The sequence below is a fragment of the Lontra canadensis genome, unplaced genomic scaffold (genome assembly GCF_010015895.1).
Source record: "Lontra canadensis isolate GAN:19392208 unplaced genomic scaffold, GSC_riverotter_1.0 scaffold116, whole genome shotgun sequence".
In the NCBI taxonomy this organism is placed as follows: domain Eukaryota; kingdom Metazoa; phylum Chordata; class Mammalia; order Carnivora; family Mustelidae; genus Lontra; species Lontra canadensis.
The window spans coordinates 2,958,936-2,982,213 of record NW_022631110.1 but is presented as its reverse complement, the minus strand read 5'-3'; the positions used below and the strand labels follow the sequence as shown (position 1 = coordinate 2,982,213).

Genomic DNA, 23,278 nt, shown 5'->3' with positions numbered 1-23,278 from the left:
GGGGGATATTAACCCTTTGTGGTATATGTTGCAAATATTTTCTCCCAGTTTGTCAGTTATCTTTTGATTTCATGTTTTTGTCACGCGAATTAAATTTTTAAAAAATGTAGTTAAGGGGCTCCTACCTGGTGGTTTAGTTGGTAAAGCATCTGCCTTCCATTCAGGTCATGATCTTGGGCTCTTGGGATCCAGTCCTGCACCCCAAGCTCCCAGCTTGGCGGGGATCCTGCTTCTTCCTCTTCCTCTATCTGCCTGCCACTCCCCTTGCTTGTCCTCAAATTAATAAATAAAATCTTTTTTAAAAACTGTAGTTAGGGGTGGCTGAGTGGCTCAATGGGTTAAAGCCTCTGCCTTTGGCTCAGGTCATGGTCCCAGAGTCCTGGGATCGAGCCCCGCATCAGGCTCTCTGCTCAGCACGGAGCTTCTCTCTGCCTGCCTCTCTGCCTACTTGTGATCTCTGTCTGTCAAATAAATAAATAAAATCTTTAAAAAAATTGTAGTTAAATTTGCCAGTCTTTTCTTTTACTGCCTGTGGATTTGAAGTCATCGTTAGAAAGCCTTTTCCAATGCCCAGGTTATAGGGGAATTCACCCTTGAGTTTTTTTAGTATTTATTTGGTTTCCTTCTTTCTTTCCTTTTTTTTTTTTTTTTACATTAAATACACTTAGAATTTATTCTTATGTGTGGGAAGAAGTATTGATTTAACTTAATCCTTTCCAAAATGTCTAGCCAGGGGTCCTGCACCATTTATTAAAAAGTCTGTCTTTTCCTCAGTGATTTGAGATGCCATCTTTGGAATATGTTAAACATTGATAGCTGTTTGGTTCCAATTCCAGACATTAGATGTTAACATCGAGGGAAGCTGAGTGAGGGGTATAAGGAACTCTGTGTTATTTTTGCAGGGTTTCTATAAGCCTCAAATTAATTCCACTGAAGAATTTTTTGAAAATCCTGATTTCCAGTCTCCCACCCTCGGCGATTCTGATTTAATTTGTCTGGAACACAGTCCAGGTATCCAGGGTTTTAAAAGCCCCCTCGGTGATTCTAATGTGCAACCAATGTTGACAATGACTGCCTTAAACTCAGCCCTGTGATGGAGGGAAGCTGGGAGGCAGATGACCCCAAAGTCATGGATGATGTGATCATGGGTGTATATAAATATACACAGAAAAAACTCAGAAGTGAATCAATGAAAATAGTCACGGGGTTCTCAGTGACTGGCCTGCCAACTGTCATCATGGGTGATTTTTGCTTACTATTCCTTTTTTTTTCTTTGTAGGGTTTTCTGTACTTTCTTACAATTGGGTAAAATTTGTATTTGAACAAAAGGACATACATTTTTCAACTTAAACCTTTTCATATGGGAACAAAAGGCAAATTGTGGCCTGTCTGCCCGGTGTGGGCTATATTTCTGGGATATAATAAAACATTGGACTCAAGGAATAGCTAAAGGACTCGAGTTTAGGATTTATAGCACTTTCTGTAATAAATAGTAAAGAATATGTAAGTTTTAGCTTAAAATGCACCATGAAGCTGGAGGGTTGAGGCCCATTCGAGGGATGGAATTTCTAGAAGTACTAGATCAGATGAAGAAATCATAACTCTTTTGAGGAAGCCCCACAGACTGCTGGGGGTTGTCCATTCAAATTGCTGTGAGGAAGAAGCCCCAGGACACAGAGAAGGGGGCAGAGCATGAGCTCATTTTCTGGCTAGGGCTCTGTCCTCAGCTCACTGTGTATCCAGTGGTTGCTTCTTTATCCGTAGAAATAAGCCTCAGGTTCCTCCTCTGGAAAATGAGGAAGTGAGCCCTGTCAGCACTTCTCAGAGGTTACTGTGCGTGTCAGTCACAGAGGATCTTGTTAAAATTCTGATCCAGGAGGTCTGGGAAAGACCTGAGATGCTGCATTTCTAACAAGTCCCCAGGTGAAGCCAGTGCTGCTGGTTCGGGGACCTAACTTTGCCTTGTGGGGTCGAGCCCACAGAGCAGTGCTTCTCAGCCCTGGATGCACCTTGGAATCATTGGAGGAATTTTAAAAACGCCCCTGCCTGCCTCCCACTCTCAGTAATGATGTTATTATTGGTCTGGGGTATAGTCCAGGTTTGTGGATTATTTTCAGGATTCCTCGGTGGGGTGATTTTTTTTTTTTTTTTTTTGAGAGCAACTGAGAGCATGAGGGGTGGGGGAGGGGAGCAGAGAGGGAGAAGCAGACTCCCTGCTGAACACAGAGCCTGATGTAGGGCTTGATCTCACAACCCTGAGATCATGCCCTGAGCCGAAGTCAGACGTGTAGCCAACTGAGCCACCCAGGTGCCCCATTTTTATATTTTTTTAACAAGATTTTATTTATTTGAGAGCAAGCACACAAGCAGGGGGAGGGGCAGAGGGAGAGGGACAAGCAGACTCCCCTGTGAGTGGGGATCCTGTCGTGGGGTTCAAGCTGAGGACCCCGAGATCACGACCTGAGTGTAAGGCAGACACTTAACTGACTGAGCCACTTTGAGTCCTTTTAAAACCTACTGATATGTCAGGGTGGCCTTCCTGGGTGCTGGAAATGCTCTCTTTTCATCTGGGTGGTGACGATGTGGGTGTATATGTGTAAGAATTCTTCAAGACGAGCACAGTGTATCGTATGGAGGCTGCATGTTGGAGGAGAAGCATGTTGCAGCAAACATGGATACCCGCAGCCCCCCCACCCCAGAGAGTCCACCCTAGTGGGCTGGGGAAGGGAGCCCCGCCCCGGGGCTGCGGTGCTCTGAGGTTCCTAACGTGTAGCGGGCATTGCCTGCCACCGTTCTGCCCCTCCCGGTGTGCCTCTCTCCACGGAGCCAGGGCTCCGAGTAGCCCAAGTGCCAAGAGCATCAGAGAGAGAGGGTAGCCTCTTCCTGGCAGAGCCCGGTGAATGGGAGCGCTCGTGCTGGGGGATTGGGTTGCTGCAGACCCCCAGACATAAGAAGAAAATGTCATTTATACTTTGCAAAGCACCTTTGCCATGACTTGGCCCCGTCAGTGGCTGCAGTATACGGTTCAGAGAACGGAGTCTCAGGGAACTGGGGTGGATCGCCTAGAGGACTAATGAGAGCCGGAGCCTCAGCCAAGGCTTCTCGACACATCAGTTCTGTGTCTGTCTGGCGCCCTTTCGTCCACACTGCCGCCCTTAACCTCAGGCTGCGTTGAGAGGCCTCCTGCGGGTGTTGGGCCAGACGAGACCAAGCCAGCATTTTTTGCTAAGGGTAGGACCCGCCTCAGGTTCCTCAACACAGTATTCCTGCCTCATCTCACCCCAGAGAAGCTCTGAGGACACGTTCTAGTGGGTGCTCCTAAGTCACCACCTAAAACTGGATCCGTCAGAGGCTTCCCTAGGTAATAGTTTGTGGCCCCCTCTGATTGCTCTTACCCCCCCACCCCCCAGGACCGGTGGATCTGAAGAGTATATGAGTTCTTCTCAACCTTGCATGCCATGAAAATATATGGGCCTGGGGGCCTCAACCCCTGCACCAAGACAAGCTGAAGCAGCCGCTGAGGAGTAGGCCATGGAAATCTCTGTATATTTTTTAAAAGTCTCCTGGGTTTTCTCATGCATGGCCTAGGTTGAGAACCACTGAGCTAAAGCAATACTGAGGCATAGCTGATTTTATAAGCTGTGGATTCTGTGGCCCCTGCTTAATTCTTGTTTTTTTTTTTTAAGATTTATTTATTTATTTGACAGAGAGAGAGAGAGACAGACAGACAGACAGTGGAGAGGGAACACAAGCAAGGGGAGTGGAAGAGGGAGAAGCAGGCTTCCCACTGAGCAGGGAGCCTGATGTAGGCTCGTTCCAGAGACCCTGGGATCATGACCTGAGCTGACACTTAATGACCAAACCACCCTGCCACCCCCTTAATCCATTTTTTATTCAACGAACATTTCCTGGCCACTCACTATGTGCCAGTTAGCCTCACACTGCTCTATAGTGGTATAAGATCAATTCAGACAGATTCCTCTCTTCATCGGCTTCACAAAAGTTTATGTATTATTAACTTCAGTTTAAGATTTTCTTGAAACGAGGGGCACCTGGGTGGCTCAGTGGGTTAAGCCTCTGCCTTTGGCTCAGGTTATGATCCCAGGGTCCTGGGATCGAGCCCTGCATCAGGCTCTCTGCTCAGCGGGGGAGCCTGTTTCCTCCTCTCTCTCTGCCTGCCTCTCTGCCTACTTGTGATCTCTGTCTGTCAAATAAATAAATAAATAATCTTAAAAAAAAAAAGATTTTCTTGAAACAAATCAGTAGGTCTAAGGAAAAAAAAAAAGGCAGTGTGATTTACCGATCCCAGCCAATATCACACCGCATGTGAGTGAGCTAACTTAGAGGTTTCGTGGCAAAGAAAGGCTTACTTGTGACTCACTAGGACCAGTATGAGAAGTTGCTGAAATAAAAAAGTCCATTATCCAAATCAATAATAATTATTTTTGCACATTTTTCTAATATGGGTCAATACACAGAAGATTGTAAGTGTAAGCGACAGAATTATGTACTTTGCAAAAACTACGGGAAAAATCTGAAAAACATTTTATGGTTATTGGTAAATTTGGAGCTGGCTTTTCAATTTATGCCATACCCTTTTGTACCCTGTGTTAATACTGAGTTGACATAAGAGTTTGTGAATTTATTATGGACAGATATGGTTTTGAAATGGAGATGCTTTCACTTCAAAGTAAACTCAATTGTTCGAAAAATGATGAGTCAGTTTTATTAATGTAGATTCAAATAGTCAAGGAAAATAATATTTTGGTATTTAAGTTTTTAGAAAACTTTTTTAAAGATTTTATTTATTTATTTATTTGACAGAAAGCAGGGGTAACAGCGAGGGAGAGAGGGAGAAGCAGGCTCCCTGCTGAGCAGGGAGCCCGATGCAGGGCTTGATCCCAGGACCCTGGGATCATGAGCGGAGCAGAAAACAGACCCTTAACTGACTGAGCCACCCAACCACCTAGTTTTTAGAAAACTTTCCAGTATGTTAAGAACAGTTTGGGCGTGTGATTCTATTTTTTTGAGAATACATTTTGTAAAATCTAAAAAAAAAAAAAAACCCTAAGACAAGTTCCTAATACATGAACATCAACTAGGTTGGTAATAGCATGTAAGAGCTCCCCTCCCCCAGAAGCACATAGAATTGTTGTTACAAGATCTCTTCAACTGAGTGATAAGTAATAAAGGATAAGAGCCTGAGAGCAGTGGTGAATGAGTCATCCAGAACTGGAAATTCATAAAACAGCATCCCTCCTGGCTAATTCCTCTCTCAGGGAGGAAGTGGTGGACGCGGGCAGGGGCAGGGGGCCAGTGGCAAGGGCACAGAAAGTATGCTGGGCAGAGGCTGGGAATGGCAGGTCCCTGGCAAAGCCAAGTCACCATGGTGGTGTCAGATGGTTGCTAGAGGAGATCAGCCTCTCACTCTTCTGTCTCTCATGTGCCTCTCTCTGATTCTTTCTTTTAGTGACCTGCAGGATCCCGTTGTATGTCTTGCTGGTCATCCAGATGGCTCACCATTTTCTTCTAGCAATTCCATCCCTGTTGTTCCTCAGGCCACCATTCTGTCCCAGGTCTCCAGTGCCTTCTCTTTTCCTGAACCTCTAAATCATCCACCTATAACCCAAAGCTCTCCTTCTCCAACACAAGTGATTTACCTTCCTTCTCCCCAGCCTTCAGCTCCCCTAGCTTCGAGCTCTGCCATTGATACGCCCCCCAGTTCTGGAACTATCTCTTCCCCTACGCCCCAAACTGATCTTTCCCACACACTGCCACCTATGAAATCCTCACTTTCCTCTCCCACCGCGTCTGCCCCTGTGGATATCATCACGGCCACCTCACCTCCTGACAAGACAGGTAAGTATGGCGGAGCCAGGCTGCTGCGGTTTGTTACAATCTGGCTTCTGGAAACGCAGGAGCTAGCCTGCCTAATCAAGATACCTGTAATAAGACCAGGTTGACCCTTTCTTTTTATGATGTCTGCTTGATTTTGAGAGCTTTCCTCCAGACATTCATAGAACATAGATATGGCTGAGTTTGATTGTTTTGAGCAAGAGAGTGGAGAAATAGCTCTGAGGCATACATACCCCATTTTATCAAGATGAGTTAGTTTACAGGTTTGTTTCTTCCACAAAAGGTTATGAGGTCACTGTTTCCAACATTCTGAAGAGGAAAATTTTGAACTTTATTTACTGTTTTTTAAAGATTGTATTTATTTATCTGACAGACAGCGAGGGAGGGAACACAAGCAGGGATAGTGGGAGAGAGAAGCAGGCTTCCCACTGAGCAGGGAGCCTGATGCGGGGCTCGATCCCAGGACCCCGGGATCCTGACCTGAGCCGAAGACCAATGCTTAACCAATTGAGCCACCCAGTCACCCCTCTTTTATTTTTTTAAAGATTTTATTTTTACATAATCTCTACATCCAATGTGGGGTTTGAAGTCGTGACCCTGAGATCAAGACTCGCATGCTCTTTTATTTTTTTTTAATTTTTAAATTTTTAATTTTATTTTATTTTAAGATTTTATTTATTTATTTGACAGAGAGAGAGGAGATCACAAGTAGGCAGAGAAGCAGGCAGAGGGGGAGGGGGAAGCAGGCTCCCCACTGAGCAGAGAGCCCGATGCAGGGCTCAATCCCAGGACCCTGACATCATGACCTGAGCTGAAGGCAGAGGCTTAATACACTGAGCCATCCAAGCGCCCCTCGCATGCTCTTTTAGACTGAGCCACCTGGGTGCCTCTGTTGGGTTTTTTGAAGTATAATTTACATACAATAAAATTCATCCAGATCTGTGGATAGATGAAATTTTTATAGTTCCATGAGGTTGGATTAAATACCCAGACCCGCTCAACCACCATCATGATATGTAACATTTTCACCACCCCCAAAGTTCCTTGATGTTCCTTTGTAGTCAACTCCTATCCACTACCCCCAGCCCCTGGCCACCACTGACTGATCTGTTTTGTTTTCCTATACTTTTGATTTTTCTAAAATGTCTTATGAAGAGAATCCTACAATATGCAGCCTTTTGGGTCTGGCTGCTTTCAGTTGACATAATATATTGGAGAATTGGAGATCTGTCTACATTGTTGCAATTATCAGTGTCTCCTACCTTTTAATTACTGAATAATAGTCCATTGTAGAGAGGTATCACAGTTTGTTTATCCATTCTTTCTTTTTTTTTTAAGATTTTATTTATTTATTTGACATTCAGAGATCACAAGTAGCAGAGAGGCAGGCAGAGAGAGAGGAGGAAGCAGGCTCCCTGCTGAGCAGAGAGCCCAATGCGGGGCTCGATTCCAGGACCCTGGGATCATGACCTGAGCTGAAGGCAGAGGCTTTAACCCACTGAGCTACCCAGGTGCCCCCATCCATTCTTCAGTTGATAGATACTTGGGTTGTTTCCAGCTTGGCGGTATAATGAAAAGCCTCTATAAACATTCACAAACAAGTCTTCTTGAGACATGTTTTTCTTTCCCTGGGGCAAATACCTAGGAGTCGTGGAGTCTGTCGTGTTTCTTTATTAGTGATTTTTCCAGTACGTGTTCATAGAATGATTTGGCTTCTCTGTCGCAGAAATGGTTTATACCAGCAGCATCAGTGATTCTGATCTTGAGAGTCAAGTGTTCCAGATGGAAAAGGCTCTGTCCTCGGGTAGCTTGGAGCCTAACCTCGCGGGAGAAATGATAAACCATGTCAGCAAACTCCTTCATTCCCCACCTGCCTTGCTGGCTCCTCTGGCCCAGAGGTAGGTATTAGCAAACTGATGTGTGCAGGAGAGGGGACCCTCTAATGACAATGATACTTCTTATCAGGATTAATTACAGCCAAGTATTTTTCTGCCACAGAAAAGGTTCATAATGTTTTGTTACATTGCTACTGCATATTCTGCTTCGAGTGGGGAAGACAAAGTGGGAGTGTTGAATTTGAACCACTTGTCTTTACAGATTGCTAAAAATAGTGGATGACATTGGCTTACAGCTGAATTTTTCCACCAAGACCGTAACTCTCACCTCCCCTTCCTTGGCTCTGGCCGTAATCAGAGTGAATGCTAGTAATTTCGACACAACTACCTTCGCTGCCCAAAACCCTGCAAATCTTCAGGTACATCCTAATTCTTTGTGAAAAAACCCTTTTCTTGTCTATGATTATAGCCTCCATGTACTTCGTACTAGAGGCAATTACTGCTTATAGTCAGGGGTGATACTCAAAATATTTAACATCTAGAACAGTGCGGCACCGCAGAATCAGAAACAGGACATTGGTCTTGGCTGAAGCAGGATCTGAGAGGTCCTTGGGCCCAGTGTTAACCTTCTGGCACCTAGATTATGGAAGTTTTGCAGGGAGGTGGGGGGCTCAGGTGGGGAGAAGTGTCCAGTAGAGGGTTCTGGGCAGTTGCAAGAGAGCAGGGACATCAGCTACTTACCAACCCATTTCAATATTTTAACAAGCATTTGGACTGCACTGGTGTCAGTAGCGGAGCTGAGTATCAATCCTGTTTCTAGCATTTTCTATCCACCTATTAGAGGGATTAGGGGCTGGAAAAGCCCAAGTCAGACCAAGTCTTGCCCTTTTTGCCTTTTAACTTGATTTGTATAGTTTTCCCTTTTCAAGTTTAGTGCATGCGGTTCTGCAAAGACTTTGCCCTAACAGGCGGCCAGTTGGTGTGTCTGGAGTTAACGGTTTTCAGCACTGCCCCCCTCCGACCCAGCCCCAGTTTTGTTGAGCTCTAATTGACACAGAGCATCCTACACTTTCCGATGGTTTCTGTATATCTTTAAAATGTTTCCTTTCCTGCTCTGAGGACTTGTCTCTCTATTATACATCCTCCAGTTTCATAGCGATCAGAGAGACAACAACCGATTTGACAGAGGTTACCACAAATAAATGCCTTTACAGGATCCTCCTCCTTAATTAGTCCTTACGTTTTCCATCTATTCATTATACTAGCCCCAGGCATTTTTATTATCTCTTACTTGATTTTCAGGTTTCTCTGGAAACCCGGCCTCCTGAGAACAGTATTGGTGTTATTACACTGCCATCATCACTGATGAGTAATTTACCAGCTAGTGATGTGGAGCTCGCTTCCAGGGTTCAGTTTAACTTCTTTGAAACACCTGCCCTGTTTCAGGTAAGGTTAATGCTAACTGCTTTGGGTTTAGGTTTTATTTTGGTGGGGGGCAGTTTCGTTTCTTTTTCATTCTCCATGAAAGCAGCATTTTTTTTTTATTTATTTATGGTGTTCTGCAGCTTATTTTGATTTATTTATTTCAGAGGGTTATTTATTTATTTGAGAGAGAGAGAGCGTGCAGTGGGGAGGAGCCGAGGGGGAAGGAGAGAGAAACTCTCAGCAGACTCCCCGCTGAGCACAGAGTCCAACACAGGGCTCGATCTCCTGACTCTGAGATCATGACTTGACCGGAAACCAGGAGTCAGGCGCTTAACCACCCGCCGTCACCCAAGTGCCCTTCCAGTTTGTTTTTAAACAGAACCTAAGGATAAATAATGATAACTAATGTTAGCCTGCTACTGTGCACTCAGAAATGTTAACTTTTTTTTTTTAAGATTTTATTTATTTATTTGACAGAGATCACAAGCAGGCAGAGAGGCAGAGAGGGGGGGGGGAGGCAGGCTCCCTGCTGAGCAGAGAGCCCGATGCGGGGCTCGATCCCAGCACCCTGAGATCATGACCTGAGCGAAGGGCAGAGGCTTTAACCCACTGAGCCACCCAGGCGCCCCGGAAATGTTAACTTTAATCCTCCCAACGACCCTGTGAGGGAGGAACTATTCAACCACTATGCCAACTTTGCTGATGAGGGCAAGGAAGTGCAGAGAGCTTAACTGGCTCGAGAACACACAGTTTAAGCAGCTTCGTGTTCGATTCTCTTGACAGTTCCTAAGGGTCCTGTTCTGTCGGTCTGTGAAATTTCCGTCAGTAGCTAGAGCACGGTATGGCGGAGCAGGCTCTGTTTCTAATCATGGGCCCACCAAGGAGTAAAGGGACTTTCCCAAGGGTTACTCCTTGACCCTCAATTTCAGTTTCTCACTTGGATTATAAAATCAACCGTGTGAACTTAACTGTTCTTTAGGGTCCCTTCCTGCTCTAAAAGCCATCTTGTTGATTCTTTGGTGTGCTAGGACCCTGCCCTGGAGAACCTCTCTCTGATCAGCTACGTCATATCGTCCAGCGTGGCAAACCTGACGGTCAAGAACTTGGCAAGAAACGTGACGGTCACCTTAAAGCACATCACCCCAAGCCAGGTGCGGGAGGCCCGTCTGGTCTCTCCTTGGACCAGATGCACTTGCGCAAACCACGTCTGTCAGACTTGGCCTGAAAGAAGGAGATGGAGAGGAACCTCACACTCGGTTTAGGCAGTGTGTGAGGCTAGGATCATAGGGTCGCTCTGCTGGGTTTTAGCGTGCCTAATAACTGATCGCCTCATTTCCAAGAAGGTGCAGCGCAAAAGCCAGCTACTATCCAGTTTAGTGCATTGAGATCTGCGGCTACAGGTCTGATTCTCACCCGCCAAGGGAAAACATCTCTCACTTCCGTTCAGATTGAGCAGCACCTGTGACCATACTACTCAAAGTCCGGTCTGCAGGCCTGTACCTTTGGCATCCGCTGGGCACTTGTGAGAAATGCCCACTTTGAGGCCCCACGCTGATCCCCGGAATCAGAACGTGAATTTCAGCAAGGCCTCAAGGTGGTTCCTGTGCACAACCGCTGAGTTTAAGGAGTGCTGACCTATGAGGGACTCACTTGCTGCTAGGGACTAGAATAAAATAAGAATTCTCCCAATATCAAGAATGAGATTCTGAAATTTGAAAATTTCATGTTGTTTTTCCAATTGCTTTTCAGTTTTTTCAGTTCCGTGAATTGATTATTTGTCACTTATCTTTCCACGGCAGGATGAATTAACCGTGAGATGTGTATTTTGGGACTTGGGCAGAAATGGTAGGTACCAGCTGTACCTTTTTCAGTCTCGAGTGGGCAGGGGTGGAGAAGAGGAAGAAGGGGCAATCGTTGAGACCGCGGCCTTGCTGACGGGACAGATACTCTTCCCAATACCACCAGGGGGCCGAGGAGGCTGGTCGTCGGATGGCTGCTCTGTGAAAGACAGGAAGCAGAATGAGACCGTCTGTACGTGCAGCCACCTTACAAGCTTTGGCGTCCTACTGGTAACGACCCCACGCTACATGGCTTTTGACTCTGGGTCTGCGGGGCAGCTGGGCGTCCCGACATGATGTCTAATGTGATGGATGAATTTGATCAGCAGATAGGATATCGTAGCAAACTTACAGAACAATGAAATTACTCCTCCAATGAGCAAATGCACTTGAAAGATAATACTTGGGGTACTGGGATGGCTCAGTCAGTTTAGCGTCTGCTCTCAGGTCAGGTCATGATTCCAGGGTCCTGGGATCGAGCCCCATGTCAGCCTCCCTGCTCAGCGGGGAGCCTGCTTTTCCCTCTGTGGCTCCCCCTGCTTGTGCTCTCTTTCTCTCAAATAAATAAAATCTTTAAGAAAAGGAAAAGAAAGATAGTATTTGACAGTGGAATGTTTCCCCCCCCCCAGTCTATTTTTACACATAAATTTTCCTCTTTTAAATAACAGGGCCTAGGGGATTCAGATTAAAATGGGTAAGAAAAATTGTTTAGTTTGCATTGCCCTTTAAACCCTCCTTTTAAAAAAAAAAAGATTTTATTTATTTATTTGAGAGAGAGAGAAAGAGAGAGAGCAGGAGCGGACAGGAGAGGGAGAAGCAGGCTCCCTGCCCAGCAGGGAACACGACACAGGACTGGATCTAAGACCCTGAGATCATGACCAGAGCCAAAGGCAGACGCTTCACCAACTGAGCCACCCAGGCACTGCACACTTTAAAATTTTCATAAAGGGCGCCCGGGTGGCTCAGTCATTAAGCATCTGCCTTGGCTCTGGTCATGATCCCAGGGTCCTGGGATTGAGCCCCACATCCGGCTCCCTGTTTGGCAAGAATCCTGCTTCTCCCTCTCCCACTCCCCCTGCTTATGTTCCCTTGCTTGCTGTGTCTCTGTCAAATAAACAAAATCTTTAAAAAAAGTTCTTTTTTCATAAAATGCTCTGTCATCAGTTTTCTTATGTAATCTCTCCAACAGTCCTACGAGACAGGTGGAATGGGGTGTTGTTACTGTTATTTTAGGAAGTTGGAATTTAGACTTTGGATGGCCAGTGTCCTAGTAATAGAACTAAGAAGTGTAAGAGTCTGAAGCCAAATTCAGGTCTTTAGGCTCCTAGCCCAGTGCTTTTCCAGTGCATCATAATGCCGCCGCCTCACTGACTGGGCAGATTCTCTTCCCAACGCTGACAGCTGGCCAAGGAGGCTGGTCGGGTGGCTGCTCTGGGAAAGACGGGAAGTAGAACGAAACCGCCTGTACCTATCACGTACATGGGCTTTGGAGTCCACCAGACCAGAATTTGGGTCCTGGCTTCTCCATTTCATACTTGGGTGCCCTTGGGCAAATTGACCCTCTCTGGGCCTCGGTTTCACTATTTTTATGTGGTGATAATAACTGGGTCTACCTTGTAGGTTTGTTGACTAAACTATGGATGGGCACTTTGAACACTCTAATAATAATAATATTATTATTGGTTATTATTGGTTTACAATAATAAATGTAAACCATGGCTCTTTAATATATTGAAAATATTTGGTCTTGAAAGCAGTGTTTTATTTTGCAGGATCTATCTCGGACATCCTTGCCACCTTCTCAGATGATGGCTCTGACGTTTATTACCTATATTGGTTGTGGGCTTTCATCCATTTTTCTGTCAGTTACTCTGGTAACCTACTTAGCCTTTGAGTAAGTATCCACACCGGACACTTGGGGTATAGGATGCAGTACCCGTCTCCACTGCCAAAATGTATTAATTATGTGTGCTCTTTGGCCTACATTATCCTATATACCATCCATTGGTGCCACCTGTATGCGAAACTTCGTGGGACTTTTTGGTTAAAATGCTCACTTCCTTCTACTAGTTTGTACACTTACTGAAGGCAGAGGTTGTGTCTTTTTTTTTTTTTTAAGATTTTATTTATTTATTTGACAGACAGAGATCACAAGTAGACAGAGAGGCAGGCAGAGGGAGAGGGAGAAGCAGGCTCCCCGCTGAGTGGAGAGCCCGATGTGGGGCTCGATCCCAGGACCCTGGGATCATGACCTGAGCCGAAGGCAGAGGCTTTAACCCACTGAGCCACCCAGGTGCCGCAGAGGTTGTGTCTTAATCATCTTTTTACCCTAGAATGATGCCTGCTGTCTAGCCGACATTAGGTGTAAAATGAAAGATGGAGGCAGATTTGAAACTCAAAAGCTTCTGATCTGATGATAGACCATAGCTTTGCATACAGCATAAGAGCTCTCTTTAAGTTACTGAGTTTCTAAGTTATACTGAGTAAACAAAAGATTAAAAACAGTAGCAGGTATGGGGATAAAGAAGAATAAGAGGCATAAGACCTCCCTGAAAAAGATCGATATTTCATGAGTGCAGTTTTGTAAGTGCAACCAGAATGCATTACAAATAATGGCATCTCCTTCTTGGTTTACGTGAAGGGTCCCTTTGGTCATTTTGGGATGGGGGAGTGTGGGGGGGCGGATTCCAACAAATTCTGTTGGGAAAAAAAATAGGCACTTTCATTACATTAACTAAATTAAAGAGTATGTAAGTTCTGGGGTTTAGATTTTGGACACTGCTTAGAAAATGTAGAAATTTACTTGCAGTGCCAAACTTAGGGTCCAGCTATAACTATAGATCTTCTAGTGGACCTTTGGAAATATGATTAATGAGACTAAATGACTATCAGGCCAGCCATGACTCAGAATGATTTCACCAGGTCCAATTTCTCACACATAGACATGCACATGTTATCAGCTCACTCTGATTTCCTCTGCCTCTTTCATTTAGCTATAGTTTAAACTCTTCTCTCCATGATCTCATTTTAACTAATAACATAATAGGGGATCTGGCTCGGTTTTGAAGATCTGAATGTAGGAGCCTGTTGTAGGAGAAGCAACAGCAGTGCTTCTCGAAGTCATTTGGAGAGAAATGAGGGTTGGCGCTCGGTCGATTCCACTACAAATTACTTAAAAGGACGGGTCAGCCGTCAGCACGTGAAAGGTTCCCCAGAACTGTGAATAGAGATTTTCCATATTGTTAAGATAGCAGATACTCTGTTTCGAGTTTTCCTTTGTTGCTGTTTGGGTTGCTGATTTTTAATGCCTGCCCCCAGCCCCACCAGGACACACACAGGGAAGAAATTGAGGCTTATAGACATTGACCAAAGAACACAAATACATTTCTTAGATATGCTCACATAAGGCTGGTCAGATTACGGTGCTAATTCTTTTCTCGTCCTCTCCTTTTAGGAAGCTTCGAAGGGATTACCCTTCCAAAATCCTCATTCAGCTGTGTGCAGCTCTGCTCCTGCTGAACCTGGTGTTCCTCTTGGACTCGTGGATAGCTCTGTACGACATGCGAGGCCTCTGCATCTCCGTGGCTGTATTTCTGCACTATTTTCTGTTGGTCTCATTCACCTGGATGGGCCTGGAAGCATTCCATATGTACCTGGCCCTTGTGAAAGTGTTTAATACTTACATCCGGAAATACATCCTCAAATTCTGCATTGTTGGTTGGGGTATGTATAATTTGGCTTGCACATAGCCTGGGCTTTCTCCAAAGCTCTTGCTCTGCTATTCTGGTTTTTCATCAGGTAGAGACAATGGTAAAGCAGGTCATACTTAGCAGGTTTCTTAAACAGCTGTATTGTCCTTACATGGTGCCCTGCCCAAAGGGCAAACTTGTCCAGTCTCTCTCTCTCTCTTTTTTTTTTTTTTCAGGATTTGTTTATTTGTTTTAGAGGGGCGGGCAGAGGGAGAGGGAAAGAGAACCTTGAGCAGACTCTGTGCTGAGTGCGGAGCCCAGTGTGGGGCTCGATGTCATAACCCCGACAGGTAATCTAACCTGTGCTTGAACACTTCTGTTATTAGGGAGCTCGTTATCTTTGTTTAAAAAAGAAAAAAATTCAACTGACTAAATTTTAAAGATCTTATTGGCTCTATTCAGGGAATTCATGAATCAACAGCATCCAGTCTAGCAGACAGAAAGGAGCTGTACAGGGGCGCCTGGGTGGCTCAGTGGGTTAAAGCCTCTGCCTTCGGCTCAGGTCATGATCCCAGGGTCCTGGTATTGAGCCCCGCATGGGGGGGTGGTGTCTCTGCTCAGCAGGGAGCCTGCTTCCTCCTCTCTCTCTGCATGACTCTCTGCCTATTTGTAATCTCTGTCAAACAAATAAAATAAAGAAATAAAATCTTTAAAAAAAAAAGGAGTTGTACAAAAGGAAAGATGTTGATAGGCAAAAGGAAACAGGAATAACCAAGTTATGCTAGGCAAAAAAGCAAGTTCGTTATGGCCAGGTTCCTTTCCCTTAGGGGATGACAGAAGTGTCCATCAGGCAGATTACCTAACTAGTGCTAATAATGTGATTCCCGGTTTAAGATTCCATTTCTGGGAGAGCTGAAATTGTAATTAAGTCAAGTCTCAGTTTCATGACCTGGGGCTTACCATAAGTGACTCAATTCTAGGTCTGTTGTCTGGTTTTTAATACCTTACGAAGCAGCCAATAACCATTTTCTAAAGCCCTACAGCTCTGATTTCCCATTAAGTTCACTTGTCTCTCTAGCGGCACTCACCCAGTGGTCTTATTTTTGCTTTGTAAGGCAAAAAAATAATAAGCTGACACCTCTCTGCCAAAGAGCCCTTTAGATAATCTACAAGTAATATATAACACTGTGAAAAATGCCCTGTTTTTCCATGTATTTTCATACAAGTAACCCCATGAAAGACAAGCCGGTGAGGTTATCACAAGGCAGTTTATTGCTAACACCAGGTAAGGAAACCGGCTTAAAGCGATGACGTGATTTACCCAATTCATATAGTTTGAGAGCAGCCCTGCCTGGCTTTCTGATTTCTCATGTGTGTCTAGAGCCGCCATCCCTCCCTGTCTTCTTTTTCAGGCTAAATATTCCTTCAGCTATTCTCTACACAGCAGTACCGCAGACCTTTTACCACCCTTGTCACCCACCTGTCATTATATCTCTGTCGAGAATAACAGAACACCTTTCCAGAGAGATGAGTCGCTTCTTCCTAGAAAAATCAACCACTGCTTCTGACATTGGGCATGGATTCAGTCTTTGTGGAATACCAAACGGCCACATTCTCGGTCCTAGACAAGCTCCACAACCCCAATATTTTATTTTTAGGAAAGTGTTTCATTTAGGAAGTCACTGTATATTAGTGTCTCTGTAAGGTACAAATACAAAAAAATTCAATGAAATTTTATGTTACACTGTACCAGGCGCCCCAACTTATGAGGAGGAATTGTTTTTTTATTTACCAGAGACTTGAGATTGGATGTCAGGCTGGTCTTTGTGCCCAGAGTGTGAGCTGTCTGCATGGAGTTGGCTGAGGGGTGACGGGATGGGGGGTGAGAGGGACTCCTTCTCAACCAAATGCCATTTTAAACTGGGAAGAGCCTTCTCATCGTGCTGCTGCTTTGTGGAAGCACCAGTAAGTCCTTGAAAGAGCCAGTATGGCGGCAGTCAGCACCCCCAGATCAACCGGACCTGCTCCCCAGTCCGTCAGTGGGTTCCAGGTAATCAGTGGAGGATTTGGGGTTCATAATGGAAGATTAGCCAGGAGTGGCTGATAACCCTACTCTGTTGTTTACATTTTCGAGTACTTTACTTTGCTGGCCACCTGAGCCTCAAAATTACATTCCAGGTGTGTGTAAGTTAAGGGTAACTCTAGCTACTGTAGCCGACCAAAAACAACAACAACAAAAAACCTTAGAAGAAGATAATTTCTCACACACAGTCCAGTTAGCAGGACCGGAGAGGTCTGTGGTCTCAAGGTTAGTCAGGATCCAAGCTATTGGAAACTCTCCCTCAGGATAGGGCTTCCAAAGTTGCTGTGAATTTGAGAGACGAAAGAGTGGAGGATCTCATATAGGAAGTTTCTGTGGGACAAGCATAGAAGTAGAGCAGATCACTTCTGTCAATATCCCATTGGCCACAACCTGGTCACATGGCCACATACATCGAGCTGCAAAGCAGGCTGGGAGAGGTCCAGCCACGTGCCAAGGAGAAGAAGAAGCAGGGTTTGCCGAACAGCTCACCAGTCTGCTACCTGAAGAAAATAGAATGTGATTTCCAGTCTTTCTTTTCAACACCTTGGTTACTAGAACTCAGTGTGACTGATGTTTTCCCATCTCCCAGGGGTACCAGCTGTGGTCGTGACCATCGTCTTGGCTATATCCCCGAATAACTATGGCCTCGGATCCTATGGGAAATTCCCCAATGGCTCACCCGATGACTTGTGAGTACAAAGCCCCTGAGGGAATGTTAAGTGAACTGGAAAACAGAATTCTCCAAGAAAGTGGAGTATGTAATCAGCGTATCGACTCCGACTCTCATCCTAATAAAATCTAGTCTTCTCAGTTATGTGTGTAATGAGATAAGCTAGTCAGAAATGCCACGCTCCTACTCAAGTATAAAAAAAACGAATTGGAAGTATTTTGAAAATACTTTTCTAAGCCTCTGATAAAAAGGAAATACCAGCTACATTATATTAGTAAAGACTCATGGATAGAGTTGCTAAGATTTAAAGGGGGTAAAATCCTGAATGTTTCCAAAGAATAGTTTTTAAATACTTCTAATCAGCAAGCATCCTAAAATAAACTCCTAGTATTTTGGTTTTATTTTTCCTTTGAGCTTTAAGTGGTTGTTGGAGGGCAGTCGGTTTTATCTTTTTGTTCTCTTATACTTTTAGGAGATGTCTCAGTAAAACGATAAAGATTCATTTTATCATATTGAACCATATTTCAGCACTGTAATATGTTCCCCATTGTTTTTCCCCCCAAATTCCAGTTGCTGGATCAACAGCAATGCTGTATTCTATATTACAGTTGTGGGATATTTCTGTGTGATATTTTTGCTGAACGTCAGCATGTTCATCGTGGTCCTGGTTCAGCTCTGTCGAATTAAAAAGAAGAAACAACTGGGAGCCCAGCGGAAAACCAGTATTCAAGACCTCAGGAGCGTTGCCGGCCTTACGTTTTTACTGGGCATTACTTGGGGTTTTGCCTTCTTTGCCTGGGGTCCAGTTAACGTCACTTTCATGTATCTCTTCGCCATCTTTAACACCTTACAAGGTGAGCTCTAGAGTGCCAACCGGGCATGAATGATCCCAGTGGAGCTAAAAATGTCTTAAGAGTTAGAGTATCTGTGAAGTGGCTAATTTCGGAGCTTAACACTTCCTTGTTGAAAACAGATTCATCTCCGAAAAAGGGGGCTTGGAGATCCTTGGAAGAAACGGGTACTTTTTTCCTCCTCCTCCATAACCACAAATTTCCCAGTGACTTCTGGCTGCGCCTGCCTTCTAGGTCTGTTTGATATGAAGACAATGAGAAACCTGAAGTCAAAAGATAGAGCCAAGTGGCCACAGCCTGGCCCCAGCGACTCTTATTAACTGTATAAAAGACTTGTCAGCTCTAATTAATTTTCAATGGAGGTACTTGGGCATTAAATGCTAAGCAGGCTAATAGGTTTACATAACAATAACTATAATTCATGTCCCTTGGTTTCCTTTTATTCCAAATCTGCTGGGATGCCTTTCCATTCATCCTGGTCTCCCAGTTTCATCCTTTCCTTCCTGTTGTTTTTAGCTCCCACAGGGTCCTCCCCGCCCTCCCAGTAGTTCTTTCCAGCAGTAGATGGTTTTGCCGGTTTTCAAAGAAATTCCAAGCTGAGATTGAATTCAAATGCCTAATTTGGAGGAAGCCACTTAATATACTTGTTGGTTACATGGTTTGTTAGATTTTTTTAAAAAAAGATTTTGTGTATTTAGAGATTTATTTCTTTATTATTTGAGAGAGAGAGAGAGAGAGCGCGCGAGCGCGGCCGAGGCAGAGGGAGAGGAAGGAGAGGAGAGGAGTGGAGCACGATGTGGTGTTTGATCACGGGATCCTGAGATCAAGACCTGAGCCAACATCAAGAGTCGACGCTTAACTGACTGAACCACCCAGGAGCCCCTGTTAATTTTAAGTCACAATGTATCAGTTCCTGAATAAGTACATCCAGGTGTTATACTACATAGTATTAAACAGGAAAGTTTTATGTGCCATAATGGCGTGCAAAAAAAAAAAAGGAAAAAGAAATATGCCCAAATCACACTAATCACAAACACAAAAGCAAGGTACCTATCCTCATGTTTGTTGCGGAAACCAATCCTGCCTCTCCCTCTTCATTTCCCCCAGAATGTCTTCTCATTAGAATAGGAATAGATGAAAAGAACGTGTCCCTTCATTTACAAAAGGGAACTGAAGCCTAATTCACTGGGCTTTGGGGTTAAGGAAAGCTGAGTGTAGGTTCTGAGTTGGGACTTAGGTAGGCCCATCTGGATCTCTCTCATACCTGCCATTTCTCCTCTTACGCAGCCATCGGGGGCTGCCCAAGGGTGGCTGATAAACAGGGGTGAGCAGTAATCAAGATGGCAGGTTTCAGGATGGGCACGTGTAGTGTACTGGAAGGAAACCTGACACTTAAAAGGAAGATTTTACAAGATCAGTTGGGGTTTCAGGAGAGGGAGAATTCAGAAGTTGTCCATTCATTCGGCAAATATTTATGGGCAAAAGCCTTGAGACGTGGTAGTAGCTTGGGACCCTGTGTTGCAGGACCAGGAACAAGGTGGGTTAGGAGGCAAAACCCGAGTTCTTCTTCACATTTGTAGTGTTACTCTCTTTGTGGCCAGGACAGCAGTGGAGAATTTCCTTGAACAGATTAGAGGGAGGCTGGAAAGCAGACAGGGACATCACTGTGCGGTACTGGGCTTGGGAGAAAGAGGTAAGGGCCCAGGCAAAGGACTCTGCCGAGGGCTGGAGAAGAAGAGCTGGGGCTTTGAGACCAAGGAGGATGTGGCACTTGACAGGGCATGAAGACGGATCATAAATACGGAAGCATGAGAAGGAGGAGCCTAGGTCTGAGCTGGCATCCTGAGGGGAGTAGAGGACTTGTACTTGGAAAGATCGGGAATGCCAAGGATGGGATATGAGAGGAGAGACAGTTGAATTTTGGAAACAGGGAGTTATCGTTCCTCTCATAAGTATTTTTTATCTTACAAAGAGAGTCCCTTCAGGGTGCCTTCCAATAGCAGATTTTCTAAACGCTTTGGACTTTCTTTTTTTTTTTTTTTTTTTTTCCAATTTGCAAAATTTCACTTTGCCTATGGCTGCCAAAGATTTTATCTTTGTGCTAAGGAAGCTCCTGACATTCAGGTCTCAGTCTGGGATTACGTTACAGGTTTGTTTGTTTGTTTTTCCTCCATAGGATTTTTCATATTCGTCTTTTACTGCGTAGCAAAAGAGAACGTCAGAAAGCAATGGAGGCGGTATCTTTGTTGTGGAAAGCTTCGGCTGGCTGAAAATTCTGGTAAAGATTGACCTTTTTCTCCTCTTAAATCTTGAGGAAAAGACATAAATTAAGGTCTAAAGCAATGCATGCCAAAGGGCTGTCGGATCAGGAAATCAATGAATGGATTCCAATTGTGAACATTAGGGGGAAAAGCCGTGGTGAATTAAAAAATAATTGCTTATAATCTGGGAATTTTGTGAACAATAGGATTAACGGGCTCATTGTTCTTAAATGAAACAAGAGGTCAATTTTTCCTTTTGAGCTCAGGTTTTCCATTTGTCCTGAAGTCATTTGTCCTATTTCCCTTCAGAACTTGGTAAGCCTTGGCTCAACCTGGGGGGTGGGGGGAGGGGGTGAAACAGATGATGGGGACTCTGGAGGGCACGTGTCCGTGATGAGCTCTCAGCACGTGTGGAAGGGCTGAGTCACTATGGCGTACCCCTGAAACTAATAGTGCACTATATGTAAACGAACTGGACTTAAAAGCATTACAAGAATTCTATAATTCTTTAATAAAGCATATTAGTTTCTTATTTAAAAAGAGAAAAAAAAAGCACCTTTGGCTCAAATGTTTTTTCTACAGGTCCTGGTTGTCTGTTGCTTAATTTGTTAGTGGGCCAGACGTCGTGTAGGAATTTTAGCATACCTTGGTTATTTTGAAGTTATTTTCAGGCGTGCCCTGTGTTGCAGAGCAAATGGCTCCTTTTCAAGAAGATAAGAAAACTGAAGTACTGTTTGAAAACATAAATCCCTTTTACATGAATACCACCTTTACCATATGGCAGAGGCCTGTTGGCAGGAGATCTGCCCTCAGAAAATGGCAGTACATATAGTCTGGTCCTTTTAAGTCATATAAGAGCCACCCGTCACCACAACACAGTTCTTGTGTTCTTTTTTTTAAGATTTTATTTATTCCTTTGAGAGAGAGAGTCAGGGCGAGCTGTACAGGGAGAGGGAGAAGCAGACTCCCCACTGAGCAGGGAGACTGATGCAGGACTCCGTCCCAGAACCCCGGGGTCATGACCCAAGCTGAAGGCAGATGCTTAACCCCCTGAGCCAGGCAGGCAGGAGCCCCATCTTGTGTTCTTCTTCTTCTTCTTTTTTTTTTTTTTTAAAGATTTTATTTATTTATTTGACAGACAGAGATCACAAGTAGGCAGAGAGGCAGGCAGAGAGAGATGGGGAAGCAGGCTGCCCGCTGAGCAGAGAGCCTGATGCGGGGCTGGATTCCAGGACCCTGGGATCATGACCTGAGCTGAAGGCAGAGGCTTTAATCCACTGAGCCACCCAGGCGCCCCTAATCTTGTGTTCTTCTTAAGACCGTCCTCAGCTCTGGGGCAGTGCCTAGTTCAGCGGATATCTATAGACACAATCAAATCAGCGTGGCCTGAATGTAGGCTACTTTTAACTAGGTGGTCCTTTAGAGGACAAAAAGGTGTAAATAGTCTTACATGCACACACAATTGATCACACAACTAGTGAAGTGTGTGACTCCTTTGTAAGAAGAGGGAGTGAGATCTGGGAGTGAGATCAGTTGCGAGAACGAGTTCCACTGTGTTCTCTTGCATTTGAGCTTCAACATTCCGCCCTATTTCTCTGAAATGCTTATTCTGCTGTAGACTGGAGTAAAACTGCTACTAATGGTTTAAAGAAGCAGACTGTAAACCAAGGAGTGTCCAGCTCTTCAAATTCCTTACAGTCAAACAGTAACTCCACGCACTCCACCACGCTGCTGGTGAATACCGATTGCTCGGGCCTTGCGAGCGGGAACGGTACGTATCCCTCAACGTAGTACTTCTCAAGCCAGGGTTTGTTTTATTAAAGTAGTTTTCTCCTTTCGTGGTATTTTTGCTAAGCAAAGAGGAAAAGTACCTATGACGAGGGGATCAAAATGTGGCTCCCTTACGGAACAGAAAGTTTACTAACTCAGATGTATTCAGTTGAGAGCAAATACCGGAAAAGCAGTTTTTTTAAGGTTTAGTTTTTCATGATGGGACTTAATGATGACCTAAAATGTTACACGTTGCAAACCCTAATTTAAGGGCTGTCCAGAAACCTCAGTGCTGTGCTCCTGCTGTATGAGCTGTACTGAAAATAGTTAAGACCATATTGATTTTTTTTAAAGATTTTATTTATTTATTTGACACAGAGAGAGAGATCACAAGCAGGCAGAGAGGCAGGCAGAGAGAGAGGAGGAAGCAGGCTCCCTGCTGAGCAGAGAGCCCGATGTGGGACTCGATCCCAGGACCCTGAGATCATGACCCGAGACGAAGGTAGAGGCTTAACCCACTGAGTCACCCAGGTGCCCAAGACCATACTGATTTTTATAGTACATCTGTAATCATACATATTTTCAATACTTTTAAACCTTCCTATTTTTTGCTTGTCGTGTTTGTCCATTCTTTTCCACAGCATGGCTGCCTTGTGGCAGTGCCCAGATCCCCATTAATGTATCAAACACTGCCAGGATGAATTGAGGCCAGTTCTGGGGACCATGTGTGTCACCAGTATACAAATAGATTTTTGCTGCAACGCCTCCTTATACTAATTCTGACATTTCTAGCTGAAACTTCCATTACATTTTCTTTCTTTCATACACTGGGGCTGTCCATTACTCATAAAGGCTTATGTACTTCATTCGTCTTTGGCTTCTTAATACATCTTTTGCATTTTCATAAAAACGTCTATTTCTGCTCATATACTTTCGCCTTCCCTGGAGAATTTGCCTTTATTCATTGTGTTAGGATATTAATTACTTAATTTAATTTAAT

At 44.5% G+C, this 23,278-nt stretch overlaps 1 protein-coding gene across 7 annotated transcripts in view; it reads left to right on the top strand.

Moving 5' to 3' along the window:
- Nucleotides 1-23,278, top strand: part of ADGRG2 (adhesion G protein-coupled receptor G2) — a 132,291-nt gene that overhangs the window by 104,759 nt on the left and 4,254 nt on the right. For 6 of the 7 annotated variants that reach the window (XM_032840803.1, XM_032840805.1, XM_032840808.1 and 3 more), the window contains 13 exons: nucleotides 5,471-5,859; nucleotides 7,583-7,754; nucleotides 7,954-8,110; nucleotides 8,994-9,137; nucleotides 10,145-10,267; nucleotides 10,916-10,961; nucleotides 11,082-11,185; nucleotides 12,727-12,848; nucleotides 14,409-14,677; nucleotides 17,316-17,415; nucleotides 17,967-18,250; nucleotides 20,424-20,525; nucleotides 22,127-22,279. In XM_032840803.1, coding sequence (XP_032696694.1) covers nucleotides 5,471-5,859; nucleotides 7,583-7,754; nucleotides 7,954-8,110; nucleotides 8,994-9,137; nucleotides 10,145-10,267; nucleotides 10,916-10,961; nucleotides 11,082-11,185; nucleotides 12,727-12,848; nucleotides 14,409-14,677; nucleotides 17,316-17,415; nucleotides 17,967-18,250; nucleotides 20,424-20,525; nucleotides 22,127-22,279 — 2,165 coding nt within the window. The remainder of the gene's footprint in view (nucleotides 1-5,470; nucleotides 5,860-7,582; nucleotides 7,755-7,953; nucleotides 8,111-8,993; nucleotides 9,138-10,144; nucleotides 10,268-10,915; nucleotides 10,962-11,081; nucleotides 11,186-12,726; nucleotides 12,849-14,408; nucleotides 14,678-17,315; nucleotides 17,416-17,966; nucleotides 18,251-20,423; nucleotides 20,526-22,126; nucleotides 22,280-23,278) is intronic. The other variant, XM_032840809.1, reaches the window with a different exon arrangement.